The sequence below is a fragment of the Bombina bombina genome, chromosome 8, assembly GCF_027579735.1.
Source record: "Bombina bombina isolate aBomBom1 chromosome 8, aBomBom1.pri, whole genome shotgun sequence".
Lineage (NCBI taxonomy): Eukaryota > Metazoa > Chordata > Amphibia > Anura > Bombinatoridae > Bombina > Bombina bombina.
In genome coordinates, this window is record NC_069506.1 from 96,186,902 (window position 1) to 96,207,065 (window position 20,164).

Here is a 20,164-nt window from a genome sequence, read left to right on the forward strand (position 1 = left end):
CAAAACATTTATACAAATAAAAATTTAGTGTACAATGTCCCTTTAAGAATTTTGTTCTCTTGGTTGAAAAGCATACCTAGGTAGGCACAGGACCTGTAATGCATTACTGGGAGCTAGCTGCTGATTAGTGGCTGCTCCTATATACCATCTGATACTTTGGGGCTTGGTTAGGAGTCTTAAAATCAGCAACAATGTTATTAAAAAAATAAGCAAATCTATACATTGTTGCAAAAACACTCCCAGATGGGCTATATAAATGGATCATCTACAAAACATGTATACAAAGAAAAATTTAGTGTACAATGTCCCTTTAAGGATGTACATGGTATCTATAGAAAAAAATAAAAATGACATACAAATGTTTATTAACTTTTCTCTAGTAAAACAAAGCAAAAAAAACAAGCAAACATGTTGGGGACCACAGTACAATAAGTTAAAAATGAACCTTTATTATTGGATTTGATTCATAATAAAAAGTTTGGCTATAACAACTGTAATGCAGTGACCTTTTCCGATCTCTCCATCATCATCTAGTGCAGTGTTTCTCTCTACCTTAGAGGTATAGTATTTTCTTTCGTATCTTCTAACCACAGCATGCAATTATTATTGTCTTAAAACACCAATATGATTTAAAAAATGAGAATCTCCTGCAAATCTTAGATTTTGACAAATTTGGGTTTATAGACAAAAAAATATGGGAGTCGGATATATTTTTGCAAATTCAGGTATTTCTGTTGACTGTTCCTTATTAGCGGTATGAAATACAAATGTACAGACTATTCTGATTCTTAAAAAAAACAAAAGATATTTAAAAGAATAAAATATCAACATGTAGGAGAAATATTATTTCTGATTTATCCTTTCTTTATGGGATTATTTTATATACAGTTATAGTACAGTCAAAATGTTTCTTTTGTGATTCAGATAGAGTGTGCAATTTTCAAGAATTTTGTTCTCTTGGTGGAAAAGCATACCTAGGTAGGCACAGGACCTGTAATGCATTACTGGGAGCTGTCTGCTGATTAGCGGCTGCTTATTCATATATACCTCTTGTCATTGGCTTACCCAGTGTGTTTAGCTAGCTCACAGAAGTGCATTGTTGTTGCTTCAACCAATAATACCAAGAGAATGAAGCAAATTTGATCATATAAATAATTTGGAAAGTTGTTTAAAATTGTTTGTTCTATCTGAATCACAAAATAAACATTTTGGGTTTCATGTACATTTAATTGGGTTCAATGTACCTTCTTTTTAAAATTGTGTTTTTTCCACTTCCTCCAGAAAGGCTATATCCTTCAGGATTAAAGGGACAATCTACTCTAGAATTGTTATTGTTTAAAACAATAGATAATCCCTTTATTACCCATTCCCCAGTTTCCATAACTAACATTATTATATTAATATACTTTTTACTTCTGTGATTACCTTGTATTTAGGCCTCTGCAGACTTACATTTAAGCCAATCACAGCTGACTCATAAACAACTCAATGGGAGTGAGCATAATGTTATCTATATGGCACACATGAACTAGTACTGTCTAGCTGTAAAAAAAACCTGTAAAAATGCATCCAGATAAGAGGCGGCCTGCAAGGGGTTAGAAATTCGCATATGAGCCTACCTGGGTTTAGCTTCCATTAAATAATATCAAGAGAACAAAGCCAATTTGATGATAAAAGTAAACTGGAAAGTTGTTTATAATTGCACTCTTGACTTGACTGTCCCTTTAATAATGTGACCCTACAATGTGCTACCCAGTGAATACACAGGAACTTATTTATACCTTTCCCTAATTGCTCCCAGCAACAAGATAGCATAAGCCTACTGAAAGGGGTTATGTTCCTGAGACTGCACCTCGATGCACATTTTCGCTAAAACAAATATTTATATTATTTTGTATAAAAATCTGAGTCTCTTAAATGTGGTTATTTTCTAATCGTATAAAAATAAATTTATTGTCCCATAAAGAGGTATTTTGACTAGGAGCCCGATAGTTATGTTTTAATTCTGACTCCTAAGTTATGAATTGTATTGAATACATTTACATAAAAAAAATCAATCCCTTGTTTGCCCACCGGATCCTCAATTTTCTGGCTCCTACATTTTATATAAATTTGTCCGTCTCTGTCTCACACACATGAGGTTGAGAATATTAAGTGTTTATACTAATACTGTTGTGCTGGATAAACTGTATCCTATTCTGCTCACAAGACTATAGTTACCCTCCTGGTTTGGGCTGTTTGATATGAAAAGTCACATTGAGTAAAGGATGGACAACAGATTGGTTACTAGTTCTCATATAATGCAATGTGGTGTTTTCTGCATTTGATCAGAAGACAACACAAAGGAAAGTTCCACTGATGTATAATTATTAGGGATAAAAACTGCATTACTCAGCAGTAATGACTCCATTGACTCTCAGATTACCACACAGGGACTAATTAATTCCTAACTGGAGTAGATACACATAAATGTAAAAGTGCCTAATGGGACAGTAAAGTCAAAATTAAACGTTCGTGTTTCAGATAGAGCGTGCAATTTTAGACAACTGTTCAATTTACTTCTGTTATTATATATTTTTGTTCTCTTGGTATCTTTTATTGAAGAGTAAAACTAGGTAGGATCATAAGAGCTCAGTATTGTGCACGTTTCTTTAGTACTCTATGGCAGCAGTGTTTTGCAACATTGTATAACAAAGCTATGAATAATGTTGCAAAACACTTATGCCATAGAGTACTAAAGACTTGTGCACACATCTTCAATTAAAGATACCAAGAGAACAAAACAAATTTGATAACAGAAGTAAATTGGAAAGTTTTTTTTTTTTTTAAATCGCCTGCTCTATACGAATCATGAAAGTTTAATTGTGACTTTACTGTCACTTTAAGTTAAAATTGTATAACATGCATATAAAAAAGAGCACTATTTACTAGATGTGTGCGCTCAGAGGTTTCGGAAGAAGGCGGCCGTTTGTGGAGTCGGGTTATTTTCATTGCCAAATTCATACTTGTGAAACAGCAACATACTAAAATCTGTGCAAATCCAGATGTTAATGTGCTGCTGTTTCATAATTATAAGTTTGGCTCCGAAAATAGCTGAACGGCACAAATGGGCCACCTTCTTCCGCATTCTGAGGTATCTGCAACTTCTGAATGCACGTCTGCTTTTGACACATGGTAATTTGTTTCTATCCGAAAAAGAGCTGTTTTATCTTGACTTTAAAACTTACAGTAAGTCAGGGGTTAACAAATCTGTTTACAATTTAGGGGCCAGCAAGAATATTTAGGAGCCAGACAGTGGCGTTTTGTATACAGATCTATAGAGAATAACCTAAATAGTTAGGAGCCAGGGGTAAAAGTTTAGGAGTTAGTGGCTTCCTGGTTCCTGGGTTTCTCGAGCCCTGCAGTAAGTTCATGTTTATGCAACACAACTATGTAAGATAGATACTAACTAATAAGCTCTATTGGTGGGCACTGACACACCCACAAATATAAAAACTTGTGTTTATATCTATTGTAAGCATATCATACATGTAAAAGTGGATACAAATAATAATAAAAAGATGTAATTGTACCTTTAAGAGAAATCTAGGGTTATAAAGAGAGTAGAGGACAGAAATGATGTGACTGTTTCTTATTTTTTGCCAGTGTATTCCCCCACTCAATCTCATTATATATTTGCTTCTTATATATTTATCTTGATCTTTGCTTATAGTTAATGTAATTCTGTTTTATACCCCTAAAATTTCATGATTGTGAAATACATTAACTGACAAGACTTGAATAATAGTCCAAGTACATGGTTATGAATAAGAAATGTTTGCTGAGGCCTCAAAGGACAGATCCTTCTTACAATCCTGTGTCCTTGGCCCAGAAACTGGGGGAAGGGGGAGTCACTTTAAGAGCACTGGCTGAATGATAACAAGAAGGGAATTTAACCACTCATCTCCCTGTGTCCCCCCTCCGACCACCAGCACCAAATGACAAGTGTATAGCTACAGAATTATTTTGCAGATAAGTGTAACCTAAGGCAGTTATTCACTGCACACAGCTGGCTGCATCTATAAAGTACAATATTGGTACACAACTTCCGCTTCATAGAATTGGATGAGATAGAGCTTTCAGGCAAATGAATCATTAGTTAAAAGGAAATATAAGTGCAAAAAAATGTTTTAATGTGTAAGATTATTTTATTATTACACTGTGGCATGAATATAACTATGGGCCAGATTACAATTGGAGCACAAATGTTTGTGTGCAAGCGATATCGGGTTTTCGTGATCGTTTTGCGTGTAGGTTAAATTGCGTTGGTATTACAAATTGAAAGCAAACGTGATCGCTTGTGCCCAGTCGTGATTTATGCTAGAATGATTACCGCATCCTTCTGGTTAACTGTTTCGCAAAAAAAATGCACATAAAACACATAAAAGATACATTACAAAGTACAAAAGTTTATAAGGGCTCAAATATGTATGCATATGGATATGTCTATATATGTATACATATGTATTTAAATGTGTGTAAATATGTATTTACAGACATATATACACATATAAACACATAAATGTGTGTGTGTATGTATATATATATATATATATATATATATATATATATATATATATATATATATATATATATATATATATATATAAATGCATTGAGCTCTTTGCCATTAAGTAGATGAAAACATGTAAAAGAATATTTATGCAATGTTCATTTTTAATAAAGGTTTTAACTATGTATTTGCTGTAAATATTTTGCATTCCAATGTTCTGCACATAGCAGAATATGTACTATGTATTTATAAATAGATATTCCTATATATATCTGTATATATCTATACCTATATATATATGTGTGTGTGTGTGTATATGGGTATATATATATATATGTGTGTGTGTGTGTGTGTATGTATGTATGTATGTATGTATGTATATATATGTGTATGTATGTATAGATATTTTACCAAAATACCATGAGATATATGTAGAAATATTTATTTATGAATAAATACAACTTATTCTGTTACTTGAAGAACATTAGAATGCACATGAGAATATGTGGGTGTTCAAGGTTTTTTCCCACTTTTTTCTTTTATCTCCATTGACTTCTATGGGGGAATATGTGAACGCACACGCAATATTCTAACCGGCTTTTTGCGCTCATCTGGTTAACTCGAGAGCGAAAACAATTTGCTTTCAACTCAATACGAGCGCAAAAATATTAAATCTATCTCAATTAACGCTCAAGCGGGAGCGTTAATTTGTGCTCCACTCGTAATCTAGCCCTATGTGTTTGACTCCTGCAAATTGGTTAAACGCATAGTTCAAGACAGGTTTAGAACAGCACTTTGTGGAACTAACTGAACAGATCAGATGAGACAATAAAAGGCATATGTGTGTAGCCAATCACAATGTAGCTGTTAGTAATGCATTGCTGCTGTTGAGCCTAGCTAAGTATGCTTTTTTTAACCAAGGATACAAACTAAATTTGATAGTAGAAGTAAATTAAAATGTCTGTTAAGTTGACTTACAATGTGAAAGTTTAATTATGACTTCCATACCCCTTTAACCCCTTTGCTATACAAAAAGTCAGAAAGTAACAAGACTCTGCAGGAGATCAGACGCAGCGCATCACAGCCCAAAGCAAGATAATATCACAACAGATGTATCTGAAGCATGTTACAGTAAAATATATAAACACATACAGCGTTCTCAGAACATGTTGCAAGCCGGGTGGCATTATGAAGAAGCTGGGGGGTGGGGGTAGTGTAATTCTTTGCAATAGTATAACATTTTCAGTTATTCTTAAAGGTTCCTAATCTGTATATAGGTGCAAATTCCCAAATCCGGAATTCTAAAATCCAGAAGTCACGGACATCTCTGTCTGCATCTTTTTTTTTTTGTGTGTTCTAAAATACTAATTTATATTTATTTAAAGCAACAGCTGTTACCTTTCTGATTACAGCTCTGTATTATTATCTTTCTGATGATACTATGTATATAATAATCTCTTTTATGACCTGTAAATATTGCCTGAAGATAAGATATTGTTGTTTGCACTTGGTCCTATCCCCTCTCCAAGCTGTCCTATTTACAGATGGAAATGTAAAAATATTCTGAAATCCAAACTATTTTGAAATCAAAACCTATTCTGGTCCCAAGAAGTTTGGATAAAGGGCTTTGTACTTTGTAGATATCCCTTTCAGATACAAAACATTAGAATGGTTCAGATCTAGAACCTATAATAGTTAATATAACCTAAAAGTCCATGGGGTAGATTTATTTGCAGCGGATGCTGCTGTTTCCGTGTGAGCCTTCTGGCTTGCCGGAAGCATAAGTTAAAGGGACATTATACACTCATTTTTTCTTTGCATAAATGTTTTGTAGATGATCTATTTATATAGCCTATAAAGTTTTTTTTTTTTTTATATATAAATGTATAGTTTTGCTTATTTTTAAATAACATTGCTCTGATTTTCAGACTCCTAACCAAGCCCCAAAGTTTTATGAGAATACCGTCAGATACCTACTCCAGCTTGCTCCTATTTGTGTAAAGGGTCTTTTCATATGCAAAAGAAGGGGGAGGGGGGAGTGTCTTATTTCCCACTTGCAGTGGGCTTTCCAACTACCTTTTCAAAAGAGCTAAACTAATAGTTTCTAAGTAAGTTTTTAAACAGTTTTATACTGGATTTTTATATCAGTATCTGTGCATCTTATTCTTTATTGTAGTGTCTATTACGTGCAGTTATATGAAAATTAGTGTATACTGTCCCTTTAAGAAGCAGCGGTCATAAGACCACTCCTCCTTAATGCATCCGCCATCAGAATGATTGACACCCCCTGCTAGCGGCCGATTGGCCGCAAATGTGCAGAAGCGGCATTGCACAAGCATTTCACCAGAAATGCTTGTGCAATGATAAATGCAGACAGCGTATGCTCTCTGCATTTAGCAATGCCGGACAGACATGATTTGCTACAGCAGATCATGTCCGCCCGACATTTTGATAAATCTACCCCCATGTTTCAACCTAATCTAACTGAAGACTATACTCTAAACAAGCCATAGGCCTTTTATGTTAGAGCATTTTATTTTTGCACAATTATTTCTATAACTGAGATCTAGCTGAACAAAATCTGGTGAGCCAATGAAAAGCAATACGTATGTATCCACCAATCACCAGCTAGCTAAAAGTAGAAATGTACATGTTCTTTTTAACAAAGGATACCAAGAGAACAAAATTAAATTTGAAAATAGAAATAAATTAAATTTTTGTGTATTTTTTTTTTTTTAAAAGGGTTATACTTAAAGGGACATGACACCCATTTTTTTCCTTTCATGCTTCAGATAGAACGTGCACTTTTAATACAACTTTGTAATTCTATGATCAAATTTTCTTTGTTCTTTTGGTATCTTTTGTTGAAAACACAGATGTAAGCTCAGGAGCGTGCATGTGTCTGGGGCACTATATGACAGCAGTTTAGCAAGAATATTATCCATTTGCAAGAGTACTAGATGGAAGCACTATTCCCAGCCATGTAGTGCTCGAGATAACTACCTAGGTGTCTCTTCAACAAAGATAATAAAAGTAAATTGGAAGCTTTTTTTTAAAATTTGTATGTTCTGTCTTTATCACAAATTATTTTTTTTCGGTTTCATATCCCTTTTAAAGGGACATAAAGCGCAGTGTCCTTTTTACCACTGTTCTTACCTGCAATTTTGCAAGCAGTAAGAGATCACCAAGACGACATCTGCTATTTTTCTTGATCTGTTAAAAAAAATGATACTATGTAAAGTTATAACTCACGGCTACCAGAAGAGCACTTCAGTTTTGCTTCAGGGTCTAGTGAAATACATTAGACTGATTGTTTTACTAGACCGGTTTGACCATTTGTATATATGTAGTTATGTGCAGCACTATATCTTGGTTAGAAAGTTAAAGTGAAAGTAAATCCTAGCGTTTTACAAACGCTAGGATTTACTATTGAAACAAAATAAAGGGCATTTTCATTCATGAAGTATAAGATGCTTCATGTAGAAAGCTCCTTTATTTGATTCAATTGATCGCCGTGTTTACCTTGTACAGCAGCCCACGGCAAAAAAACATTTTTTGGCTAAGAGGTGACGTTTTCACCTCTTAGCCAATAGCCGTGCGGTAAATCCGGCTCCCATGGGCGCCAAGCAGGATTTACCACACGGCTATTGGCTAACGGGTGAAAACATCACCTCTTAGCCAAATTTTTTTTTTTTTTTGTGGGCTGCTGTACAAGGTAAAAACGGCGATCGATTGAATCAAATAAAGGAGCTTTCTACATGAAGTATCTTATACTTCATGAATGAAAGTCCCCTTTTATTTGTTTCAATAGTCAATCCTAGCGTTTGTAAAACGCTAGGATTTACTTTCACTTTTAAAGGATCGAGATACTAACCCTTAGCGACTACAGCGTACCCTGTACGTTGCTGGTCCTTAACCCCTTGAGTGCTAATGACGGCTCTTAGCCGTCACAGAGTTTCACACTCTGGTGCTGACTGCTCAGAGCCGTCACTAGCACTCTCCCACCTTGAGGGAGATCTGAGGGCTCCCACCCGCTCCTATCCCGGCAATCAGGCCTGCATAGTGACAGGCATAGCCGTGGCTTCACGTTCTGCGCGGTGACGTCACGTGCAATAACGTGATGATGTCACCGTGCAACTTTATTTATACTTAACAATGTTAAGTATAGGAGCAGGGGGCTTGCTGCTTAGAAGCCTGTATCTCAGGCATCTAAGCAGCTACAGACCCCCAAGACCCACCATTGGAAAGGTAATCACATAACCTTTCCAACAGTGTAAGTCTTGGGGATCTGGTGGGGGGAAGTTAAAAAAAAATGTTGTTCAAAAATAAAAAAAACCTTAAAAAATCCCAGGTGGGAAAGTGCTTAGCACTCAAAGGGTAAGGTACATAAGACCTACATGCAATTTTAAACAACTTTCTAATTTGCTTCATTCTCTTGATATCCTTCTCGGAAAAGCACTTCTAGATTGGCTTAGTAGCTGCCAATTGGTGGCTGCATATAGATGCCTTGTGTGATTGGCTCACCCATGTGAATTGCTATTTCTTCAATAAAGGATATCTAAAGAATAAAGCAAATTTGGTAATAGAATGTTGCTTAAAATTGAATTCTCTATTTGAATGATGAAAGAAAATGTTGGGGTTTAATGTCTCTTTAAGGGTTTTGTGGCCTTTAATCACTATTACAACCTCTCGGCCTCCTATTATAGCGTGGTCTTACCACTAGCAGCGAAAGCCATGTTTTTAAAAACACAAGCTCCGTTGAAAGACCAGCGATGTATAGGGTACGCCGCTGGTCATTAAGGGGTTGATCGCAATCCTTTAGAAAAGTTTTTCTTCTGATGTTTCTGCAAAATTCACTATTATAGTATGAGTCATTGTTTTGTGGTGACTGTTCCCAATCATAGTCCACTGCCTGAATATCAATCCATTTGGCAACACAAGAGCCATAAATACAGATTTTATCAGCAGGAGATGGGACTTGTATGAGCCAGTTAGGTTAGAAATTACTTTTATACATTTCACTGTTACAGGCCCATTTATCAAGCTCCGTACAGAGCTTGAAGGGCCGTGTTGCTGGCGAATCTTCAGACTCGCCAGAAACACAACTTATGAAGCAGCGGTCACAAAGACCGCTGCTCCATAACCCTGTCCGCCTGCTCTGAGCAGGCGGACAGGAATTGCCGGAAATCAACCCGATCAAATACGATCGGGTTGATTGACACCTCCCTGCTGGCAGCACACATCTGTCTCCTCTGATTGGCTTACTAGATGTGTTCATCCAGCTGCCAGTAGTGTAATGCTGTTCCTTCAGCAAAGGATAACAAGATAATGAATCCAATTTGATAATAGAAGTTAATTGCAAAGTTGTTTAAAATGTAATGTTATATCCAAATCATAAAAGAAAATGTTTGAGTTTGCTGTCCCCTTAAGAAAGGAAAGATATAGATATTATTAATAGATATATGTAAAATAGTGGCAAGCCAAAATTTAATTGTAGACTCATTGGCTCTGTGTCTCCAAAAACTTGTCAAGCATTGGATGTTAATATTCTATATATATCATTTATTTAAAACAATTTCTCATATTCATTCACCTTTAGGTGAGAGTGTGGCGCTATCTGAAGGGGCGTGAAAGTGTGACCAATGAAATCCTGCTGGACGGTGGGAATAAGGTGATGGTTGGAGGCTTTGGGGATCCCACTATTTGTGACAACCAGGTGTCTACAGGTGACACAAGGATTTTTTTTGTGAATCCCGCACCCCGTTCTATGTGGCCATCCCATCGCAATGAATTGATGTTAAACTCCAGCCTGATGCGGATAACTTTGCGAAACTTGGAAGAAGTGGAGATGTGTGTAGAAGGTAAGAAAATAGTTGTTTTTCATCTATCTGCCATCACCAAAGGGACACTGAACCCAAAATTTTTCTTTTGTGATTTAGATAGAGCATGCAATTTTAAGCAACTTTCTAATTTACTCCTATTATCAATTTTTCTTCGTTCTCTGTCTATCTTTATATGAAAAAGAAGGCATCGAAGCTTTTTTTCTTGGTTCAGGCTCTGGACAGCAGTTTTTGATTGGTGGATGAATTTATCCACCAGTCAGTAAGGACAACCTAGGTTGTTCACCAAAAATGGGCCGGCATCTAAACTTACATTCTTGCATTTCAAATAAAGATACCAAGAGAATAAAGAACATTTGATAATAGAAGTAAATTAGAAAGTTGCTTAAAATTTCATGCTCTATCTGAATCGCAAAAGAAAAAAATTGGGTTCAGTGTCCCTTTTAATATGAATATTTCTTCCCTATATTTTAGTTATAAACATTAATTTCAAAACCCTGCACCATTTTGTTGAGTTTATAGTTTATCTCTGCGATTTTAATCTGCTATACGGGATTGTAAATTATCTTTCCAGTCATTCATTTTCATGTTTTTCATGGCTACTCATTAATAGAAAACTCATTGGTTTGTAATTTTTTTTTTTTTCATCATGAGAAATTGTTCAGTGGCCCAGAATGACACTTATTCATTGTCAGCAAATGCTGTGAAGCTAAATTATTTTACAAGGGTTTGTAGGGGAATACATTATAATGTCTAAGTGTATGTTAATGTTTGTGTATGTATAATAAATATATATATATATATATATATATATATATATATATATATATATATATATATATATATATATAATATGTGTAAACACATACAACAAAGGAGATTAGCTCACACTCATGAGGCAAAATATAACAAAATGGTGGATTTTCTTACAGCATTTAGGCACCTCCAGAGTTTTGGTGCTAATTTTATCTTACCTAGCTGGTTTCTATCAAGGATTCTGTTAAAAATGGACAGAATTCTGCTTTTAAAATGAAAAGGAAAAGTTTAATATATTTATATTAAAGGTATATGAATTTTTTACTTTAATGATTCAGATAGAGCATGCAATTTTAAGCAACTTTCTAATTTACTCCTATAATGATTTTTTTTCTTTGTTCGCTTGCTATCTTTATTTAAAAAATAATGTAAAGCTTAGGAGCCGTCCCATTTTTGGTTCAGAACCTGGGTTACACTTGCTTATTGGTGGCTAAATGTAGCCACCAATCGGCAAGCACTATCCAGGGTGCTGAACCTAAAATGGGCAGGCTCCTAAGCTTTACATTCCTGCTTTTTAAACAAAGATAGCAAGAGAACGAAGAAAAATTGATTATAGGAGTAAATTAGAAAGCTGCTTAAAATTGCATGCTCTATCTGAATCATTAAAGAAAGAAATGCTGGTTTAGTATTCCTTTAAGAATTACTGTCTTTAGCTTAAAGGGACAGTCTACACCCGTATTAACATTAGCCTATACCTTAGATTGTGTTCCGATTTTCCTAGCTCACCCCCTCTACCCTAATGAGTCTGCTTCACAAACGGAGGTATTCAAAATCAAAACTTATTCTAATCGTTAAAAATGGCCGTCAAACTCTGCCCATTCCCTTCTCCTCCTACCTTGAAAGCACCTTCTCTTTGTATCTCATACTCGTTCACGTACAACCACCTACGTAATTATCGTGTAAACACGCATGCTCCTATTTACGGAAGTGATGTAGAGGAAGTCCGTCTGTGCTGCAGGAAAATAACTAAGCTGAGTGTTTTTCGTTCCTTTTTTGGTTCCTCAGAAGGTGCGCATGCGCTAAACAACGAAAGCGCGATCCTGTTTTTTAATCGGGGATCTAATTTTGATTGGAGCGTTTTAAAGTAGACAGTCTATGATGTAGTTAATAGGCGGAGCTGGTCGGGCATTTATAACGATTAGAATCAGAGTTTTGATTACGAATAACTCAGTTTGTGAAGCAGATCCATTACGGTAGAGGGGATGAGCTAGGACAATCTTAACTTTATCTAACGTATAGGCTAATGTTAATACGGGTGTAGACTGTCCCTTTAACCCCTTTGTGACAGAAGAATAGTAAAGTAAAAATGAAATCATGCGATCTTCGATGCGATCGCTTGATTTAAATGCAAGGATGGGATTATGTGGGACTGCCTAAATTGCTAGTCACGCCCCCAGACCTGTCATTGCCTATGTCAAAGGGGGAAGCTGCAGCAGGACGCCGTATATGGTAGGACATTCCATGCCGTCCTAAGGGCGTTAAGCCCCATGCGTGTCTGTCATTTGATCTATTTTGCTGGTGAACCATTATTCCGTAAATGCAGTGGAAGCATTTTACATCTGTAAAGTTTGGCCTACAAATAGGACTTTAGTCCGACCTACAAATTTGACATTTGATTCTTTTACTGTTCGTTTTTTTTTTTTTTAAATCTCAGTCTTTCTGAAATTGAGGATAAATATATTTATTGTTAAATTGGTCTAACTGTCTAGATCAGGGTTGATCATTAGTAATAATAATAATAAGTATTATTATTATTATTATTATTATCAATATTATTATGTTATTGGTATATTACAAGTTGCAAGATGTAAACAACGTATTTTTATAGAAAATTAAAGCCCTTTTGCATTGTTACTGGGTAGTTTGGAATGATAAAAAAAAAAAAAATTAAAAAGGACACATTTCATTGGTGTTTGTGGACATATTTTTTAAAGGCCCCTTTTCATTGATGCCAATAAGACATTTATATTTCTCACAATGGTCTGCTGCTGGTTCGCTCATATAAATCTGCTGGATTCTCTCCCCATACCGCTCCTTCTTACTCCATTGAGCCTTTAAAAAAAAAAAAAAAGCTTGTGCATGCGCAGTCATGCTTCCTAAGCCACTGCGCACTGAGAAATATAGTTTCTCACACACTGCCTGGGAGGTCGCCCTAAAACTGCCAGATTATCTCATCTAAATGAAACCTGGCTGTGAATATGGCAGAACCACACGGTTGATGTGCCCGCTAAAAAGGTTTGCATATCACTGTAGGTATTTGACCACAGGTTCACCATCACAGGTGTAGGTTTGGATATGAATTTTGCATTTTATCTACAATAAGGAAAGGCTTATGTAGACTGTAAGTAAGTCCTGTTGTGCAGAGGAAATCATGGCTTGTCATGTATTTGGCAATGTCTGGAGAGTATCTACTGGTCCAAACATTAGTATTTTTTATGTAAAAATAAAAATAACATCTGACTTAAAGTAATATCTACTCCCAATATATCTAAAAAAAAAACAACAGGTTGCTTAAAGGGGCAGTCTATTTGAAATTGTTTATTGTTTAAAAAGATAGATAATCCCTTTATTACCCATTCCCCAGTTTTTCATAACCAACACTGTTATATTAATATACTTTTTACCTCTGTGATTACCTTGTATCTAAGCCTCTGCAGACTGCACCTTTATTTCAGTTCTTTTGAAAGACTTAAATTTTAGCCAATCAGTGCTGACTCATAAATAACTCCACGGGTGTGTCCACAATATTATCTGTAGGGCACATATGAACTAGCTGTAAAAAGCTAATAAAATGTACTGAGAGGTTAGAAATCCGCCTGTGAGCCTACCTAGGTTTAGCCTTCAACAAAGAATACCAATAGAACAAAGCAAATGGGATGATAAAAGTAATTTGAAAAGTTGTTTAAAATTACATGCCCTGACTGACTCATGAAAGTTTAATTTTTGCTCTACTGATTTAAAGGGACATAAAACAAGGTGGGATAGAGACAAAATATGATACATACTTTAATTATTTTACCTGCAAATGTATACTGCAGTGCCTCGCCATTAGCCCTTTCTTTTAAGTTTCCGAATTGCACAGCTCTAACTCCCCCCACACATTTCCTTCTATGGATGTATCTATAGCTAGAGTTGCTTTGGTAGAATGCAGAAGTGCAGAGTGATTATCTGCTGGAGCATGCCAATAAGCAGAACTCGGTTAAAATACAATGCCTGTGTCTAAACACTGATAAGGGGGGGGGAGCAGACTACTCCAGAAAGAATAGCTATTGTAAGTAATTTTGCTTATTTTTGAAAATTATTTTAAAATACTTGCCAGAAATTTTTAAATATTTTTTTTTTACCAACTATTTTTACTTAATTAGCCCTTTTAGGATGTGCACAGATCTCAACATGTTTTATGGCACTTTAATGGTCCCTTTAATACACAATAGACAGATTCTGCAACGTGCATTTTCCACTTCTGTCTAATTAATGATGCTTTTGCACAACATACCAGAGCAGCATCATGCTACAAATTCATTTATTGAATTCCAGGCCAGTAAAAACCTCACTGTGGGAGAGTCTCTCAGATGAAATTTCAGACTTGAATGGAAACACTTGAAAACACATTTGTAAACCAGGTGGCAGTGAACTGTCTCTGCACTTCTGCTAAGACATTAATTGTGCTGGGGGTGTGCTGTCTTGTTTGTGTAATTCAGCATCTCTTCCTATGTTATTTTACTGAGACTAATCATAATACAAGGAATATTAATTAAGCTTCCTGTGTGTAAAAATGTTTTTCATAATGGTCAGATGTCCTAAAATATGTTGTGATGCACTGCAGTCTTCTGCAAGTTAGTATTTACTAATGTGCTCAGTGAATGAGTTATATCAAGCAAATTGTTTGCTTAAAATAAAAAATTTAAATAAATATTAAAGGGATATCAAACCTAAACATTTTCATTCATGATTCAGATAGAACTTTCCAGTTTTTTTTTATTGATTTTTTATCATTCTCTTGGTATCCTTTGTTGAATGAGAGGCAATGCACTACTGGGAGCTAGCTGAACATATCAGGTAAAACAATGAGATGACACATTTATGTTCAGCCACCAAAAAAAGAAAAAAATGTGTTTCATGCCCCTTTAAATGCAAAAACATAAAACAGATACAGTAATGCAGCAGCAGATGCTCTGTACAAATTTGAAAGACATGAATGTGAATTGTCTTCATTTTTGCTTCTAAAAAAGGATATATATTTTTTTAATGGATGTCCTATAGCAGTGCTTGACAAATGTGTTTAAAAATTAGGAGCCAGTAAGAATATTTAGGAGCCAGGCATATTTTTAGGAGCCAGACCGTTGGATTTGTATATAGACATGGAGAAAAACCCAAAAAGTTAGGAGCCAGGGGTAAAATTCTAGGATCCAGTGGCTACCAGGCTCCTGGATTTGTCGAGCCCTGTCCTATAGGGACATAATGATCAAATGTGCATTTTCAATTTTAAGTACAAGCATTTTTGCAATATGCTTTTATTTGCAAAAATGCTTCTAGTAAAAACCATCAGTTGCAGCAGCATACACACATATGCTCCAATTCCCTGTGCAGACTTATTTAAACCATTGTCTGTCTCCGGGAACTACTAGTAGCCTGTACTGTGTCAGCATTTACTTTGCATTATACAAACCATTGACTCTTTTAATAAGCGTGCAGCATATTTATATATGTTGCTGAAACAGTGGTAGCTTTTACCAGATGCATTTTTGCTAACACAAGTATATTGCAAGAATGTTTCTATTTAAAACTGAAATGATCTTGTGCCCAGTTCAGTTTTTGACTATATTGTTCTTATGATAGACCTGAGACTGCGTTGAATTTAGAATTAAAGGGACACTCAGGTTAAATTAAATTTTCATGATTCAGATACAGCATGTCATTTTCAACAACTTTCCAATTTACTTCCATTAAAAAAAATGTGCACAGTCTTTTATATTTACAATTTTTAAATCACCAGATCCTACTGAGCATGTGCAAGAATTCACAGACTATACGTATATGCATTTGTGATTGGCTGATTGCTATCACATGGTACAGGGGGAGTGGAAATATACATAACTTTGAAATTTGTTATAAAAAAATCTGCTACTCATTTGAAGTTCAGAATAAGTGCTATTGCATTGTCTTGTTATCTTGCATTTGTTGATTATGCAAATCTAATGTGTTGACTGGTCCTTTAAATGTATCCTTTGAATAAGACTAAAATGAGTATAGCTTAATCACATATAATAAATAAGGCATTAGACGCTATCTATATTTACCATCTCCAATCTTTATGGAGCTCTCAGGTAAGTGTTGAATGAAAGCTCTGTTTAAACAGAAGTGTGTTGAGCAATATTTGATGCCTACACTGAGCTATTAAAGACTCGCATAGACATAGTTAACTTACTTCAAATGCATTCATATTTTTGCTAAAATCTTATTGCCGTGACTCATGATCCATTATTGTTTTCTCTGGAATTGTAAACTTGATCCTAAAGGCTATTGAAAGATAGTTAAAGGGACAGTCTACAATCGATTTTTTTTATTATTGTTATATTTTTATATATATTCCTTTTTATTAGAAGTTTTTGAACAAACAAAATGCGTGAAGAACGGTACAATAGATAATAAACCTGTTAATAATTACAACATTTTTCCAAAGAATGGTCCAAGTCTCCTTGTCCGTATTATTACAGTGTATGTGGTACATATTCTTCACATATGAGCATAATCGTTGGTAATCTTCAGTGTTGGTTAGTCCATGGGAAGTATCCATGGGAATTATTGGGGATGCTTCAATTACCAAACTAAACTTATCCAAGAAAACAATACATTTTTTTGTTGTTTTAAAAGATAGATAATCCCTTTATTTCCCATTCCCCAGTTTTGCACACAATTAAATACAGTAGGATTGCTTAAAGGGACATAATACTCATATGCTAAATCACTTGAAACTGATGCAGTATAACTGTAAAAAGCTGACAGGAAAATATCACCTGAGCATCTCTATGTAAAAAAGGAAGATATTTTACCTCACAATCTCCTCAGCCCAGCAGAGTAAGTTCTGTGTAAAAAGTTATACTCAGCTGCTCCCAGCTGCAGGTAAAAATAAAAAAAAATGAAGAAATGAACAGCAGCCAATCAGCATCAGCAGTGCTGAGGTCATGAACTCTTTTACTGTGATCTCATGAGATTTGACTTAACTCTCATGAGATTTCATAGTAAGCTTCCGTTAGCTGATTGGTGAAATAATATGAGAGTTCATGAGGCTCATCCCCTAAGCTGTCCTAGGACAGACACACTAAAATGCTTCTTAAAAATCCTTTACAATAGGAGGTGGCTACTGAGGAACTTTTGAGGTAAAATATCTTTCTTTTCTACATAGAGATGTCCAGGTGATATTTTCTAGTCAGCTTTTTACAGCTATGCTGCATCACTTTCAAGTGTTTAAACATTTGGGTATGCATAATACCAAGATAATGCAATAGTACTCTGGATTTCAAATGATATTTTTTTCAAACAAATTTCAGAATCTGTTTATATTTTCTATCCCATGTATCACGTGACAGCCCTAAGATAATAAAAAAAAATGTGTATATACTGTGAACTCTTGCACATGCTCAGTAGGAGCTGTTGGCTCGGAAAGTGTGAATTTAAAAAGACAGTGCACAATTTGATAATGAAAGTAATTTGTATTATTTATTTATTTTTACTTTAGTGTCAGTATAATCCTAAACTAGTTCTTTTTGCATAGAGCTCCTGGTTGTGCACTCTGCTGTGGGTGCCAGTCAAGGTTATCCATAAGGCTGGTTTTGTCTAGAGTTTTTTTTTAATTTAAAGGGACAGTCAAGTCCAAAATAAACTTTCATGATTCAAATAGGGCATGTTATTCTAAACAACTTTCCAATTTAGTTTTATCACCAATTTTTGCTTTGTTCTCTTGGTATTCTTAGTTGAAAGCTAAACTTAGGAGGTTCATATGCTAATTTCTTAGACCTTGAAGGCTGCCTCTAATACTGAATACATTTTGCCAGTTTTGCACCACTAGAGGGTATTAGTTCATGTGTTTCATATAGATAACATTGAGCTCATGCACGTGAAGTTACCTAGCAGTGAGCACTGATTGGCTAAAATGCAAGTCTGTCAAAAGAACTGAAATAAGGGGGCAGTTTGCAGAGGCGTAGATACAAGGTAATCACAGAGGTAAACCGTGTATTATAATAACTGTGTTGGTTATGCAAAACTGGGGAATGGGTAATAAAGGGATTATTTTTTTAAATAACAAAAATTCTGGTGTTGACTGTCCCATAAATGGGATTTCCTTGTCATTATTTTTTTATTAAATGTACAGGAAACCCTACAATTTTCTTTTGTGGTTCCGATAGAACATACAATTTTAATCAACTTTTCCGTTTACTTCCATGATTAAATTTACTTCATTCTCTTGTTATCCTTTTGCTGAAGAAACATTGGGCATATGTATCAAGCTCCGTAAGGTCATCAGACTCGCCAGAAACAGCAGTTATGAAGCAGCGGTCACAAAGACCGCTGCTCCATAACCTGTCCGCCTGCTCTGAGCAGGCGGACAGTCTTCGCCGGAAATCAACCCGCTCTTGTGAGCTGCTGGTGCAATGCTGAATACGGCGAGCGTATTGCTCGCCGTATTCAGCGAAGTCTGTCGGACCTAATCCGCAGTGTCGGATCAGGTCCGCCAGACCTTAATAACTAGAGGCCATTGTCTCTTGTGATTGGCTGACTAGATGCGTTCAGCTAGCTGCGAAATGTGTGCAGGCACCAATTAGAGGCTAGCTCCTACTAGTGTGGGATATGTGCACATTCTTTTTCAACAAGGGATACCAACAGAACAAAGCACATTTGAAAATAGAAGTACAATTAAAGTGTCTTAAAATGACATGCTCTGAATCACGCAAGATTAATTTTGACTTTCCTATCCCTTTAATTATCACTTATTAATAATTGTTACTTGGATTGTCTCCTAATAAAAAGATAAACCACAGTAAATAAAAGTTACTGTGAAAGACAGAATATGTTACACAAATAGTATGAGGTATAGTGTATATAAATATTTGCCTAGATTTGCAGAGGCTGGTACAGAGATTTGGCTATCACTCACGTTTTAAATTACAGAGGGGTGCTTGTAATTGTATTTCCAAACTAGTCCAGGTGAAGATCTGGAGATGGGAGTGACGGATTCTAAACTATTTGAAGATTCTTTGAATTCTGTTTGAACTGAAAAAATTCCTCCTTGGTCTTTTTTTTCCATCACATTCCTATCTTAATATCATTTATTTTACTGCCAGTCTGATTGATTACTGTATTAGACATAATCATGCTATTTTCCATTACCAGAAGCTGTTATATTAAAATTTTATGGACGTTTTGTAATATTGTTTTATATTGTAGCATGCAGAATTGTAACTTACTTTTAAACATGGCCAAAAAAAAATTGTAAACATTGTTTTTTATTTCCTTCCATTTTGGATTTTGACATCTTTCATATGCTCCTGTTGTATCCTTCCATTGAGAAAAGCATTATAAACATTATTCTGGATTTTATTTTACCCCACTCATTAGCCTATAAAATGAATCTTCCATATTGCATATTACCAGACATTTTCCTCCATCTAAGTCCAAAGATCTTAAGGTGTTGCCTGTATGAGTAATATTCTCTCTGCTTTGGGAACAACTTATTGATTAGTATATAGGGAACAAAAAACATATTAAAGGATCATAACACTCAGCATAGACACTTAACGGAAGTAACTTTTTTTTTTTTTATTTAATGGGTATGACGCCCCAAATTTCTACTTTGATCATATAGATAGAACACACAATTTTAAACAACTTTCCAATTTACAACCATTATCTAAATATGCACATTCTTTTTATATGCACACTTTTGGAGGCAACAGCT

General features: G+C 35.2%; 1 protein-coding gene across 2 annotated transcripts in view; it reads left to right on the plus strand.

Annotated features, from left to right (window-relative positions):
* The window catches only part of AGRN (agrin), a 735,367-nt gene that overhangs the window by 14,107 nt on the left and 701,096 nt on the right, over window positions 1–20,164 (plus strand). For both annotated transcript variants that reach the window (XM_053690462.1, XM_053690463.1), the window contains exon 2: window positions 10,152–10,413. In XM_053690462.1, the coding sequence (XP_053546437.1) occupies window positions 10,152–10,413 (262 nt within the window). The remainder of the gene's footprint in view (window positions 1–10,151; window positions 10,414–20,164) is intronic.